Source organism: Etheostoma cragini, chromosome 14 (assembly GCF_013103735.1).
Source record: "Etheostoma cragini isolate CJK2018 chromosome 14, CSU_Ecrag_1.0, whole genome shotgun sequence".
NCBI classification, from domain to species: Eukaryota; Metazoa; Chordata; class Actinopteri; order Perciformes; family Percidae; genus Etheostoma; species Etheostoma cragini.
The window spans coordinates 8,549,707-8,561,789 of record NC_048420.1 but is presented as its reverse complement, the minus strand read 5'-3'; the positions used below and the strand labels follow the sequence as shown (position 1 = coordinate 8,561,789).

The 12,083-nt window shown below is 40.9% G+C and overlaps 2 protein-coding genes across 4 annotated transcripts in view; one reads left to right on the top strand and one right to left on the bottom strand.

Annotated features, from left to right (window-relative positions):
• The window catches only part of abcf1 (ATP-binding cassette, sub-family F (GCN20), member 1), an 18,110-nt gene extending 14,051 nt beyond the window's left edge, over window positions 1-4,059 (bottom strand). Inside the window, exons 1-5 of one of the 2 annotated variants that reach the window (XM_034892408.1) lie at window positions 3,796-4,059; window positions 2,088-2,137; window positions 1,920-1,997; window positions 516-642; window positions 393-427 (exon numbers count right to left, since the gene is read on the bottom strand). In XM_034892408.1, the coding sequence (XP_034748299.1) occupies window positions 393-427; window positions 516-642; window positions 1,920-1,997; window positions 2,088-2,137; window positions 3,796-3,859 (354 nt within the window). In that variant the 5' untranslated portion in view covers window positions 3,860-4,059. The remainder of the gene's footprint in view (window positions 1-392; window positions 428-515; window positions 643-1,919; window positions 1,998-2,087; window positions 2,138-3,795) is intronic. The other variant, XM_034892409.1, reaches the window with a different exon arrangement.
• stx12 (syntaxin 12) overlaps window positions 1-12,083 on the top strand; it is a 28,546-nt gene that overhangs the window by 12,688 nt on the left and 3,775 nt on the right. Inside the window, exons 2-9 of one of the 2 annotated variants that reach the window (XM_034892413.1) lie at window positions 651-655; window positions 6,580-6,720; window positions 7,789-7,858; window positions 8,720-8,819; window positions 9,654-9,791; window positions 9,953-9,996; window positions 11,373-11,478; window positions 11,577-11,649. In XM_034892413.1, the coding sequence (XP_034748304.1) occupies window positions 6,621-6,720; window positions 7,789-7,858; window positions 8,720-8,819; window positions 9,654-9,791; window positions 9,953-9,996; window positions 11,373-11,478; window positions 11,577-11,649 (631 nt within the window). In that variant the 5' untranslated portion in view covers window positions 651-655; window positions 6,580-6,620. Of the gene's footprint in view, window positions 1-650; window positions 656-5,675; window positions 5,822-6,579; window positions 6,721-7,788; window positions 7,859-8,719; window positions 8,820-9,653; window positions 9,792-9,952; window positions 9,997-11,372; window positions 11,479-11,576; window positions 11,650-12,083 lie in introns of those variants that run through there. The other variant, XM_034892412.1, reaches the window with a different exon arrangement.

Sequence of the window (12,083 nt, the reverse complement as noted above, 5' to 3'; positions counted from 1 at the left end):
AGGGGGGCTCTATAGAGAAACCTGTAGGGGGGCTCCATAGAGAAACCTGTAGGGTGGCTCTATTGAGAGACTTGCGAGCAAAAAAGCAAGAAAAGGAAATGGACAAAATTGCACAGCACCCCTTTAAATCTCTTCTGCTTTCTCTCGTCTGCTCACACTGCATCTCCGTCCCTTTCTTTCTCTAGCAGTTGTCCCACCGACATGGTAGAGGAGCTGGTGAAAATATCCCTAACTTTATTCAAAACTGTCGCAAAATCGCAATTCTGCCAGTAAGAACAGTTTTGATGTGAACTATTCCCAGGCAATTATTTTGGCATTTTGCTAATTCTCCAGGCCCACGGTGTGTAACAGCCTTTGTAGAGCAACATGTGTCACCACGGACTGGCACTAACCTTAGTCTTCTTGTTTCCTTTCTTGGGGGCCACAACTGTGGAAAAGAAACAGCATTACAGTGACTGTACAAACATGAGAATCAGAAGAGTTACATTGCGAGGAGAAGTCTCGACATATCCTACCTGGCTCATCTTCCTCATCACTAGCCTGCACTGAGAGCTTCTTCAGCTTCAGCATGACATCCTCATCGTCATCATCATCCACATCACCACCTTTGCCTTTCCGACGGTCTTTCTTCTTTTTGTGAGACTGAAAAGAATAAGTTCAAATTCAATTTCACATTTAAAAGAGGACATTTGTTGATCGGAAATGTAGGGCCGTTACTACTCCTTGAGCAACATCACAACCTTCAAACATGGCGCTAAATTAGAATGAAGAGAGCCATGGACCGTTGTTTTCCAAGAAACATGCTAGAGTGCATCATGAGCGGAGGTAACTACCTCTCCACCCCTCTTCCCTGTCCCTGGTAACATCCTAACAGGTGGCCTCTTCTGACTCAGAGCCGGAGCCTTCCACACACGAAAAGGCCAAAACGTGCTTTTCACAAGAAAGGCCTTTCAAATATTACAAGGCAGAATCCATCATGTCCGATAGTTCCCACCCCCTGAATGCAGAATTTAAGTTGCTGCCCTCTGGTTCCCGCTTCAGTCAGCCACCAGCCAAAACAAATAGGTATAAATTCTCCTTTGTCTCCTCTGCTATCTCTCTGATTAAATCTGGAAAGAATAGGTAATGTCTGAACATAAGGCAAACTGGGACTTAAACTTTTAAATTTGTGGTATTAATTTCCCCATTTGGTCTGTATTTTGAATTGATGTTTTCGTCTTTGTCATGTACTGTATGTCAATTTCTTTGCTACGGCAGCAAAATGAACCGACCCTCTGGGACAAATAAAGGTCTTGAAATTCACTCGCAAAGTCACGGCAACCAAGTAAACAACATGGGCAAGTGACAAACAGCAACGAAAGCCGCAACGGGAAATCCACACTGCCGTGAACTATGGCCGCTACAGTTTATTGGAAAAGAGCATTGTGGACACTGAATTTGATCAATTTACTGTTTATCAGACCCCAGATGAGACAAGAAGCTAATGTTAGCGAAAGCAGCAGGAGATGCTGTATTCCTCAGACACGCTGTATTAACGTTACCCAGCTGTTTTAAAACCGTTTTCCAAGTTAGTGGGGGGTGCAACATGAAAAACGTAGCAAGTAATGTTCACTCAGCGTTTTTGTGTTAAACTGTGTGCAAAATGAGTGGTGACGTTAAATCACCGAATTCAGGCAACCTACGGTACAGTCTATTTGCTGGATGGTTTCAAGGAAACAGTTGTTAGCTACCATTAGCAGATAAGCCCATTGACAGCAACGTTATTGTTTCTATTTTGGCACTATGTTTCTGACTGTAGTGATCAAAGTGACTGAACGTGTGATGTCAGATGCTAAAAAGAAAAACTACACGCTGTTTTCATGTAATCTACATTTTTATGTTCAACCCCCTCCCCCGCCGCTGAAAAGAAAATTGTTTACCTGTTTTCCTTGTGTGTCTTTTAGAGTCTCGTCGTCTCCCTTCTCAGGTTTGGTATCTGTGGTGAGCTCCTCAAAGAACTGGGGAAAAAAACATCCACACATCTCAGAGATTACACAACAAGCATTTCAAAACTTCAAAAATACAGTGCAATCCAAATGAGTACTCACACTCTTTTTCCCCTTTTTATCTTTCTTCCCTTTTTTCACAGTTTTTTCTGCTGCAAGAAAATGACATTAAATCAGTGGGGCATGGTTCAGAGATGATAAGACACAGACTATCAGGGTCAGGTGTAGGGCCGGGCGATATGGAGAAAATCTAATATCACAATATTTTTGACCAAATACATTGATGTCAATACCGCAACGATATTTTAGTGTTGAAAGTGTGTGACACTTTTTATAAATAATCATCAGTAATGTATATATAATGACTAAGTGGGTAAAGGAAAAAGTTACAAAATAGTTGAACAGTTACAGTCTGGTGAGATCAGAAAATGACATCACTTTACTATAATGCAGCCTTTAAAACCAGGAAGGCACCACTTATGCCATATTATAATATTATGATGGCCAAAATCAAAGACGATATCAAGTCTCATATCAATATATTGCCCAGCTCTAGTCAGGTCTGCAAACTGGGTCTGGAATCATAACAATGACTATGATGTTAAGTGCTGACTCTTTGCGGAAATCCACATCTGTAAATAACTTACAGCCCAAAATAGTCTATCAACATGGACAGAATGGAATTGGACATGTAAGTTAAAATAAGCTTAAATAAAAACCTTAACTCACTAACATTTTCAAACAACAGGTGGGACTGAAAGTGTTTAACATCTACTTTACTGTTTCTGTCCATCTGTCATCCGCGTGTAAGAGCTTACGTTAACAGTTGACACGGTTCCCCCTCAAACAGCCTGAACCTAACAGTCAGCACATTAGGCTCACAGTCATTGTTTCATTTCTTTAGCACTTTAGCCGCTTAATACAGTTAAAAAATAGATATAAAGTAATGGCTAGAGTCGAAATAGTCTGTTATTTGATTTATCACACTAAACTGACACACTCTTTTACTTGTCACTACGGCTAGTAACGTTAGATATAGCCATCACTTCCATGAATGGACAGACCTTTATGCTAACGTTAGCTCAAATGTGCATTGTTGAAGTCAATGTGGCTGTGTGTGTTTATGTGTATGCATGCATACATATCCGCACACAAATTATATATACATATCCGCACACAAATTATATATATATATATATATATATATATATATATATATATATATATATATATATATATATATATATCAAGCCCGACTTCACAAATTCAAATAAATATGATTTAGTTTGTGATAACTTTAGCTACATTAACCACTATACCATTGGCTAACCTATCGCATAACGTTATAACGCTAACATCAATCTACCCTGTGTCTAGCTAGTTTTTATTAACGTTAGACACTCAAAGCCCTGTTCGCCTCTTCATGCCACTTTGGCCATTTAACGTTACCGATATTTTTTATAGCGTTTAAGGCCATATCTGACATAACGTTATCTATCTAGCTAACGTGCAATTGATTTAAGTTGATAAAGTTGGGACTCTAGCCAGCTATTACAATTATTGTCTCTAGCTAGCTAGATTATTTGTCCTAACGTTACATCCGAATTGATCCTAAGACGTTCAAGATTCATGACACAGCTAAAGTCGTTTATTACCAGGCATACACCGTTAAAAACGGAAGGTTAGAGTAAAAACTGAAGACTTTTAATGAAGTTTGGCATTCACATTACTGACTGATTAACATTAGCTCTAAGGCTACTTAGCCTGCTGGCTAGCTTTTCACTAACGTAAAGCGTTAGCGTCATCTTACCAGCAGATGCCGGGGCCACTTCATCGTCCACCCACTCTGCGTCTCCTTTCGTTTTCTTGGGCATTTTCTCACTTTGCCTTCGACTTTATGAAAATAACGGAGCTAAAACGATGTCCCGTAAAATTGATCAGCCACACACGTCAAACAGCTCCATGTGCGGCCCAACATGCCGGGTCAACAAAGTGTCATTCTAATTCGTCTGGAGTTTCAGCGGATGGCAGAAAGATCGCAGTGACACCCATAGCACCACCTCTCGGCTGGAGGACTGGGAGCACTGGGGGGGGGGGGGGGGGGGGGGGGGGGGGGGGGGGGGGGGGGGGGGGGGGGGGGGGGGCGGTGTAACAGCTCCTGCTTTCCAGTATCTGTGTGTAATAATGACACACATGACCGGCCAGAACACTCTTATCTCTCCTCTTTTGTAGCTCCTCCCCTATTTCTAGGTGTGAGAGATTATGGAAAGAGGGGTTGCTGATCAAATTACACTTAATGGGACATTGAGGGAAACTTTTCAACTTAGGCTACTACTACACTATTCAGGTTAAAACAGGTTCAGAAATACATGCAGAGAATGGAACTCCTCAGGGCAGGGGAGTGTTGTAAGTCCCATTTTATCTTCTGTGGTGATAAATAATTTATTTGATAATGAGCCATGGGCTGAGCACAAGTCTGCAGAGGAACAAAGGCGGGGGAAATATAAGTGTATCAGTTGCATGCAGTGGGTCATGTTTTCTTGCATAGGGCAGGCTCAATTACACATGTATATCCCTGGGTGAGTAGTAAAGGTGCCGGGCAGTAGTGTGAGAAGCAAAGGTTCTCAATTGTTTTTCAGAAAATCTGAATCAGAAAAAGGATTTATTGCCAAGTTAGTAACACTTACAAGGAATTTGCCTTGGCGGATGGTGCATAAATAAACACTTCAATAAAATAAACAAAATAAGTACAATAATATAAGAAGAAGAAGAAGAAGAAGAACAAAAAAACTTTAACACTGAGAGAAAAAGAGGCTGCTGACATTACTGGATACTGATGTCACGATAAACCCTAATCAGAAAGGGAACATTTAACTAAACAGCAGTGCCATGGACTCAATTCAGTCTTCCCCCCCAAGACGAGGGAGTCATGGGAACAGGATCTGGGGTTCAATATAGATGATGTCCAGTGGGTCAAATTTTTGAGTTAGTCCATAACTCCTCCATTTGTGCCCAACATGGGCTGATTCAATGTAAATTCATACACATGATTAATTACACCAATCATAGATTTTCTAAAATTGACCTCAGTGTGGTTGACGCATGTAACAGAAGCCACCAGTCCCCTGCCGACCTCATGCATGTGTTTTGGTCATGCCCAGAGCTGACAGATTTTGGGGCTATATTTGATACTCTTCAAACGGCCTATGATGAACATCTCCTCTCTGTCCTTTTTGCTATTCCATCTAACAATACCCTATCAGCTAAGGTACGACATTCCATGGCCTCCTGCACCCTACTGGCCAAGTGATTGATTGTTCTAAATTGGAAGCAAGCTTTGCCCCCATGCCATGATTGTTGGACCAAGGAAGTTTTACATAATCTAAAGTTGGAAAGGCTGAGGTTTTCCCTCAAGGGTTTTCTGAAGAGCTTTGACTGAATTTGGAACCCCCTACTGTCCATCATCTTTAGATATCATTCCAGTTATCTGAGTTTTTTATGACTATTATTTTCCCTTGTTTTGTTTTCTTTTTGTTTGTTTTATTTATTTACTAAACATTTTTTAACACTAATTTAATTAAGTTATCTTATGTTTCGTTCATGGTGGTTTGTCCCTTCTTGATTACTTCTTATTATATTATTGTAATATTTGTTACCCAAAAGAATTTGGGTGTAAGCAGCAACGGTAATTTAGGGTCCTGGAAATGCAGACTCCTGTGCTGCAGCTTGCGTAACCACGCCAAACGACGTTTACGCGATAACGTCACGGATCAGGAAGGACAGTTTTTTGACGGCAGGACGAAGAATATCCGAATATCTGTGTTCACTAAAAATAAGCAAGTATTATCGATACGTTCTTTCTTTTTTAGTAAACGCTTTACTCTTGTTGAGAATATGTTGTTGCTTATAAGTCTTTACTGTTAAAGAACACCTGTAACGTTAGCTGTTTAGACAGTGTATCCTTAAGAACTGAAAGCTGCCAAGTTAGCGCCAGTTAGCTAGAAAGCTAACAGCTGGGCATAATATAGTAGTTACAGCTTCCCATAACCGGACAGCTTCCCATAACTTATACACTATAAACCACTTGAGCTAACTGGCTTAATGTGTAACGTTAGATCACAAATGTGTAGCTATATGAACCGTGTTAACAATGCGTTCCCATTGTGATTGATCACACGTCATTAATCTCACCGTTACATTTAATTGATTTCAATCACCTTAAATGACTAGCAAGCTAACTTGTTAGCGAGCCAACAGTTGTTGTACAGACCAAGTTACTGTATACAAGCTAATGTCTCCCGTCAATAAAACAATAAAAATCCTCATTACTCCCGAACTGTAAACGGCTGACACTTAGCAAGAGTGCTTACACTACTTTACCACAACGTAAACACATTCATATGTACCCCCCCCCCCCCCCCCCCCCCCCCCCCCCCCGTGTTGATGCTCTTCTTACAGTGGTCACTCTGGGCCCACACTATCATTGCTGTTGTCTTGCCTATTTAAATCTTAAAGCAAACCTGGCAGTTAAAGAACACCTTTGATGGCTTCTAGCATGTTAATTTAAACCTTTTTTCCTTCTGTTTGTCTGCAGCCAAAACTCTCCATCTAAGGCACTGACACTCTCTGGCAGACATGTCATACGGCAAATCAGAGAGCTACCGCCCCGTCCCCCGGGACTTCAACACCCTCATACAGACATGTAGCTCCAACATCCAGAAGATCACACAGAACAGTAAGTGCTCCAATGCTCAATCAGTTTTTTTTGTTTCAATGTGAGCAAGACTGGTCACTGCAGGGCCAGTCCATACCAATCCGTGTATCAGTCGTTATTTTCATTTTCAATAGGGAACCCAAACCGGACAATATGTTATTTCCGTCATTCATTCATGAATGGACTGTTGGACATACATAACAAGACATTTGAAGATGTCATCTACTACTCTGGCAAACTATTATTCACTCATTTTTCATTGAACAAATTTTAAATCTATTAATCAAAAGAATTACTTAATGAAAGTGATCATCAGTGTGTTGTAATATTATTAACGACATTTTATTATACGTTAGGATTAATATGTTAAATATGCAGAGTTAGTCAGACAAAGATTGACTTTTATACGCATAAACAACATGTTACAAACTACTATTTTTTCTACTTTTTGTTATTTCCACTCTTCATTCTAACCCCAACCGGCCCGTCACACACCGCCTACCAAGAGCCTGGGTCCGTCTGAGGTTTCTGCCTAAAAGAAACCTTCTCCTTGCCACTGTCGCACTGTTGCTTGCTCTGGTGGAAACTACTAGAACTGTTGGGTCCTTGTAAATTCTGGAGTGTAGTCTAGACTTACTCTATCTATAAAGTGTCTCGAGATAACTCTTGTTATGAAATGATACTATAAATAAAATTGAATTGAAAATTGAAATTGAATTGAAAATAAAAAAAAACAATCTGACCACCTATTGCCAATCTATGTTATGTGAAGCTGCAGACCGTGCATGTCCCGCAGAAAAATGCCAATGTTAACAGTGAAGGAGGGCATTTGATGCGTTTTCTTGCATTGCACAACTCTCTGAAAGAATAATCTCTGAGATAAGGCCACGGTATGTTTTGCCAGCTCACAGCAATTTAAAATAATAGCAGGAAAAGAGTCCACCCCCCCTCCATGTTTATATGTACATGTGCACCGTTGGCCCGTACAGGTGTTGTTGCTTTACCGTGAGTGTCGTGCCATTTGTATACCCAGATTAAGTCTTCCATTCGTAGATTGAGTCTTCTCACTGTGTTTTGTTCCCCTGATAGCTGCTCAGATCAAGAGCATGGTGAACCAGCTGGGGACCAGTCAGGACACCAGTGAACTCCAGGACCGTCTGTACGTATCCACCGTATCACCACTGACTCCCATAATGTTTCTTCTCTCGACACAAACCTCTCACTGTTGTCTAGTCATCTTGATCTGTTGTGGTTAGTAAAGTTGAACTTCCCTCAGAGCTAATAAACTGTCCAAAATGACATGGGCCTCCATGATTTCTGTATCAGGGATGTTTTCTTTAAAATACACATCATGGTCATCCTGAAGGCACGTTAAAGCTCACTTAAATGACAAAACCCACAGTTTGGATCGGATCACTATTTTGCAAATGCTTTCCATTTGTTACTTAAAGAATTGTCATAAAACACTGCACGTTCAAGCTGGGGAGTGAAGTTTGCTTTCTCCTGGGCAAACAAAGGACTTTCACTCAGGAAATGTGTGTTCCTTGGGAGTGTTATAAAGTTTTAGCGCGTAACGTTTTCATATTCAACGTCCGTTACATTCAAGCAATTGCCATACGAGTTGATACAAAGCTAAGGAAGACTATCAGCGTATTCACAGAAGGCTTGTATCATGTTGATGCAATGACTGTGTTGTTGTCATTGCTTAGAATACCTCATGGGGGCAAAAGAAACTACGCACTATAGCTTTAGTCCAAACCACAATCTTTTCCTAAACTTAGTAGTCATTTTGGTGCCTGAACGTAACTATCATTGCAGCAAAACGCTCACTTTTGTCGCCTAAATGTAAATTTAATGTCCGCAACCTATTCTCGGGTTACCGAACCACCAACTCAAACTACGACGGAGCTCTGTAGCAGGCAGACTTTTTGAGTTCTTCTGCTCCTCCAGTAGCTAAGATCATCTCTATCAACTGATTTTAACATGCTCTGTTCAAGTGTGATTCTGTTTGTTTTCACAGACAGCAGATACAACATTACACCAACCAACTGGCAAAAGAAACTAACAAGCACCTGAAAGAGTTGGGATCAATCCCGTTGTCCATATCGCCCTCAGAGCAAGTAAGTTTCAGTCTACATTAGTTTTTTTTGTTTTTTGAGATCACATTTTTATTTAAACAAACAAGCAAAAGGGCAAACCATTGGTCTAAATGACAATATTCGGAATAGTTTACTACACATACAAAAGAAGGCACAGTGCACCTTTTCCACAATCCTTCTTTGCAAACAAATGTTTCCACACCAAAGCAAGGACAGGAAATAGGGGAAGGATGGAGAACAAACAACACAACAGCAAGAACGATGTCTGCAGCTCAAAATCAAGACATGTGATATAAGACAGATCTACAAGATCCTCTGTCAGTGTTCAACAGTATGCTATGTCAGCTGCACAGCAGAGAACCAAATGGACTTGGACACCTGCGGTGGGGAAAATAGCCAAGCGGATTGTTGGAGCTGGATGCCGTGCATGCTGGCTGCTTACAGAGGAGAGCTAGTAGCATCAGCATGGACACAACACAGCCAGGACACTGTCTGTTTGGCCTATTATTGTCCGGAAAGATGTACAGAACCATCAAAACCCAGATTACAGACTGAGGAACATCTTCTAACCTGTAGCTGCTACTGCTAGGACTACTGCTGTCAGGAAAGCACCATGCAAGATAAACAACTCTGTAAAGGCTCATAAGGGACTATGTGCAATTACTTTTTTTTTTTAAGTTTACATTTTTGTGTGTGTTTTTTTTAGATCTTTTTTTAGATCTATTTTTTTGTCTTGTTTTTATTTATTTACTTGTTTGCTTCCTTACTTTAAAGAAATCTGTGTCCACGTATTCTTCCTTGTCTTTCTAACTGGTGTCACACCTTCTCTCTCTCCCTGTGCTGTGTGGTATCCAGAGGCAGCAGAAGATCCAGAGGGACCGGCTGATGAATGACTTCTCATCCGCTCTCAACAACTTCCAAGCAGTCCAGCGGCGTGCAGCGGAGAAGGAGAAGGAGTCGGTTGCCAGAGCGAGAGCTGGATCCCGCCTTTCAGTGAGTAGGAGTCAGTGCTTCCACACCACAGGGAGCACGTAGAGAACTCACCTTCCCACTGTAGTGAGACAGGAGTGATCAAACGTCAGACTCTTGTGAGTTATGTCTTGATAATCTGTTAACTTGACAGTGGCAATAGTGGATGTTTCCCTCTCCCTCAGACTGAAGACAGTTCTCGGGATGAGAAGCTTGTTTCCTTCGATAAGTAAGTGACTATCATTCATTCTTTGCAAGTTGTCTTATGGAGACCCACAGTTTCCCAGATCAATTATATAAATCAAGACATTAGAAAATATATGCTTGTATAAATAAATACAGAAAAAAATGTAACCTTACGGACTAATTCGGTGGCTCTCTCACTTTGTCAATGGTGCACAATAGTCAAAAGCATCTAATGCTCTTTAAGAAAACACCCTGCTGTATATTTGGTATTTTCTATTGTAGTTGGCATTTTCGCAAATCACATTTGTGTCAGTGAAGTAGTCCTTTTAGTTCTAAAACCAAATCACAGTCAACATAGAATGTGTTAACAATAGATACTACATGTGATTGACAGCCAACATTATTGAAGATATACAATGCCAAGATATGAACAAATCAAACCGATCTGTGAGTTGATTGTTGTTCATGACAATGTGTTTCCATCTCAAAAAAGAAAAAGTATGGCAGTACTTAGCATTTAGTATTGCAGGTCTCTGCTGCTCTCTGCTGGACAACTCTGACGTCCATTACCACTTTGTTTCTGTGTGGGCGTTTGATTTAAATGTGGCATGGAACATTCATATCACAATAAAAAACAAATTCAATCAATAGGAAAAAGCTCAATCATTGTCCTTTTAAAAAGAAATAGAGACAGAGCGCAACACGTCAGATGCTGAAAGCCACACCCAGCGGAGGGGAAAACAATCACTGCTACAATATACTAACAAAGTGCCTGTAGTCAGCTAAGCTAGTATCAGATCTAAGCATGTCAAAGGGTTATTTTATCATTCTTTGTCTACCGGAGATGATAAGTTAGTTATTATGAGAAAAATAACTTTTTCTGGGATTTAGGGTGTTAATCTGTGTCTCTGGTGCTTCCACACACATACAAACGTGGAAAAAACAACAACATCCATGCTGTTTTGAGCAGAGGTCTGTGATACGGATCTTGGCAGGCCTCTGCAGTTTTTGTTTTTCATTAAATTGTGAACGTCAATGCATGCATAAAAGAATCCACATAGCAATGTGTATTGTATTTTACTTTATAGATACAAAAAATTCCATTCAATTACATGGACTCAGATTGCATGTGTGGAAGTGTTAAAGACAAACTAATGGCATTTGCATCTCTCTGCCCTTTCATGTCTTCATCTGTAATGAAGGCCTAAAAATGCCCCCCACCCCCCAAAAAAAATACATAAATAAAATTGTCTTGTGCCAAAGTAAACCCTACTGACAACGTAGAATACACAGCAGGAGGAAGGCCAGCTTCAGTTTCCCTGGACATTTCTCTAGTTGAGTTGTCTGCTGTTACAGTTGAACATTATTCCAACTGTTGGCATGTTGTATGAGATTGTGTGTGGTTGTTTGTGTGTGAAGCCAGGAGGACTGGGGCCAGATGAGTGCCCAGGCAGAGGAGGTGGCCATCACAGAGGAGGATCTGGAGCTCATCAAGGAGAGAGAAACCAACATAAGACAACTGGAGGTCCGTACTGTTATTTGCCATGTTCTGGGAGGGAGCACACATACACCTGCCATAGCTCACTCTAACCTTCTCTCTGTGTGTATTTCTGTATGTTTCAGTCTGACATTTTGGATGTAAACCAGATCTTCAAGGACCTGGCAGTGATGATCCACGATCAGGGAGAGATGATTGGTGAGTCTCTGAAACACACCACTAGTGCACATCTACAGCTGGTGCTCTTATTTTCTATTCAAAGTTGCACGGCAGCAGTGAGAGCCTAACCACTACTAAAGTATATGTTGTAGTGCTGTCAGTTAAATGCGTTATTAAGGGAGTTAACCCAAACCGACACTTGTTTGGGCTTGCGAGCCGGCCAAAGAGTAGTAACATTACGTTTTGAGTGGATGCCGAGCGCGAGACGCCGAAATGGATGCCAATAAGATTCTAAATGGAAAGTTTGCTTTTTAAAAGTTGCCAAATGGTTCCATTGACAAGACCAAAGTGATCTGTGTGTTTTGTCGTTATGAACTGAGCTATCATCGCAACACGACCAGTCTGAAATAGCACCTGATGGCCAAGCACACAGCTGATTCCAATCCACGCCCCTCGTCAAAGTATTTCTTTCA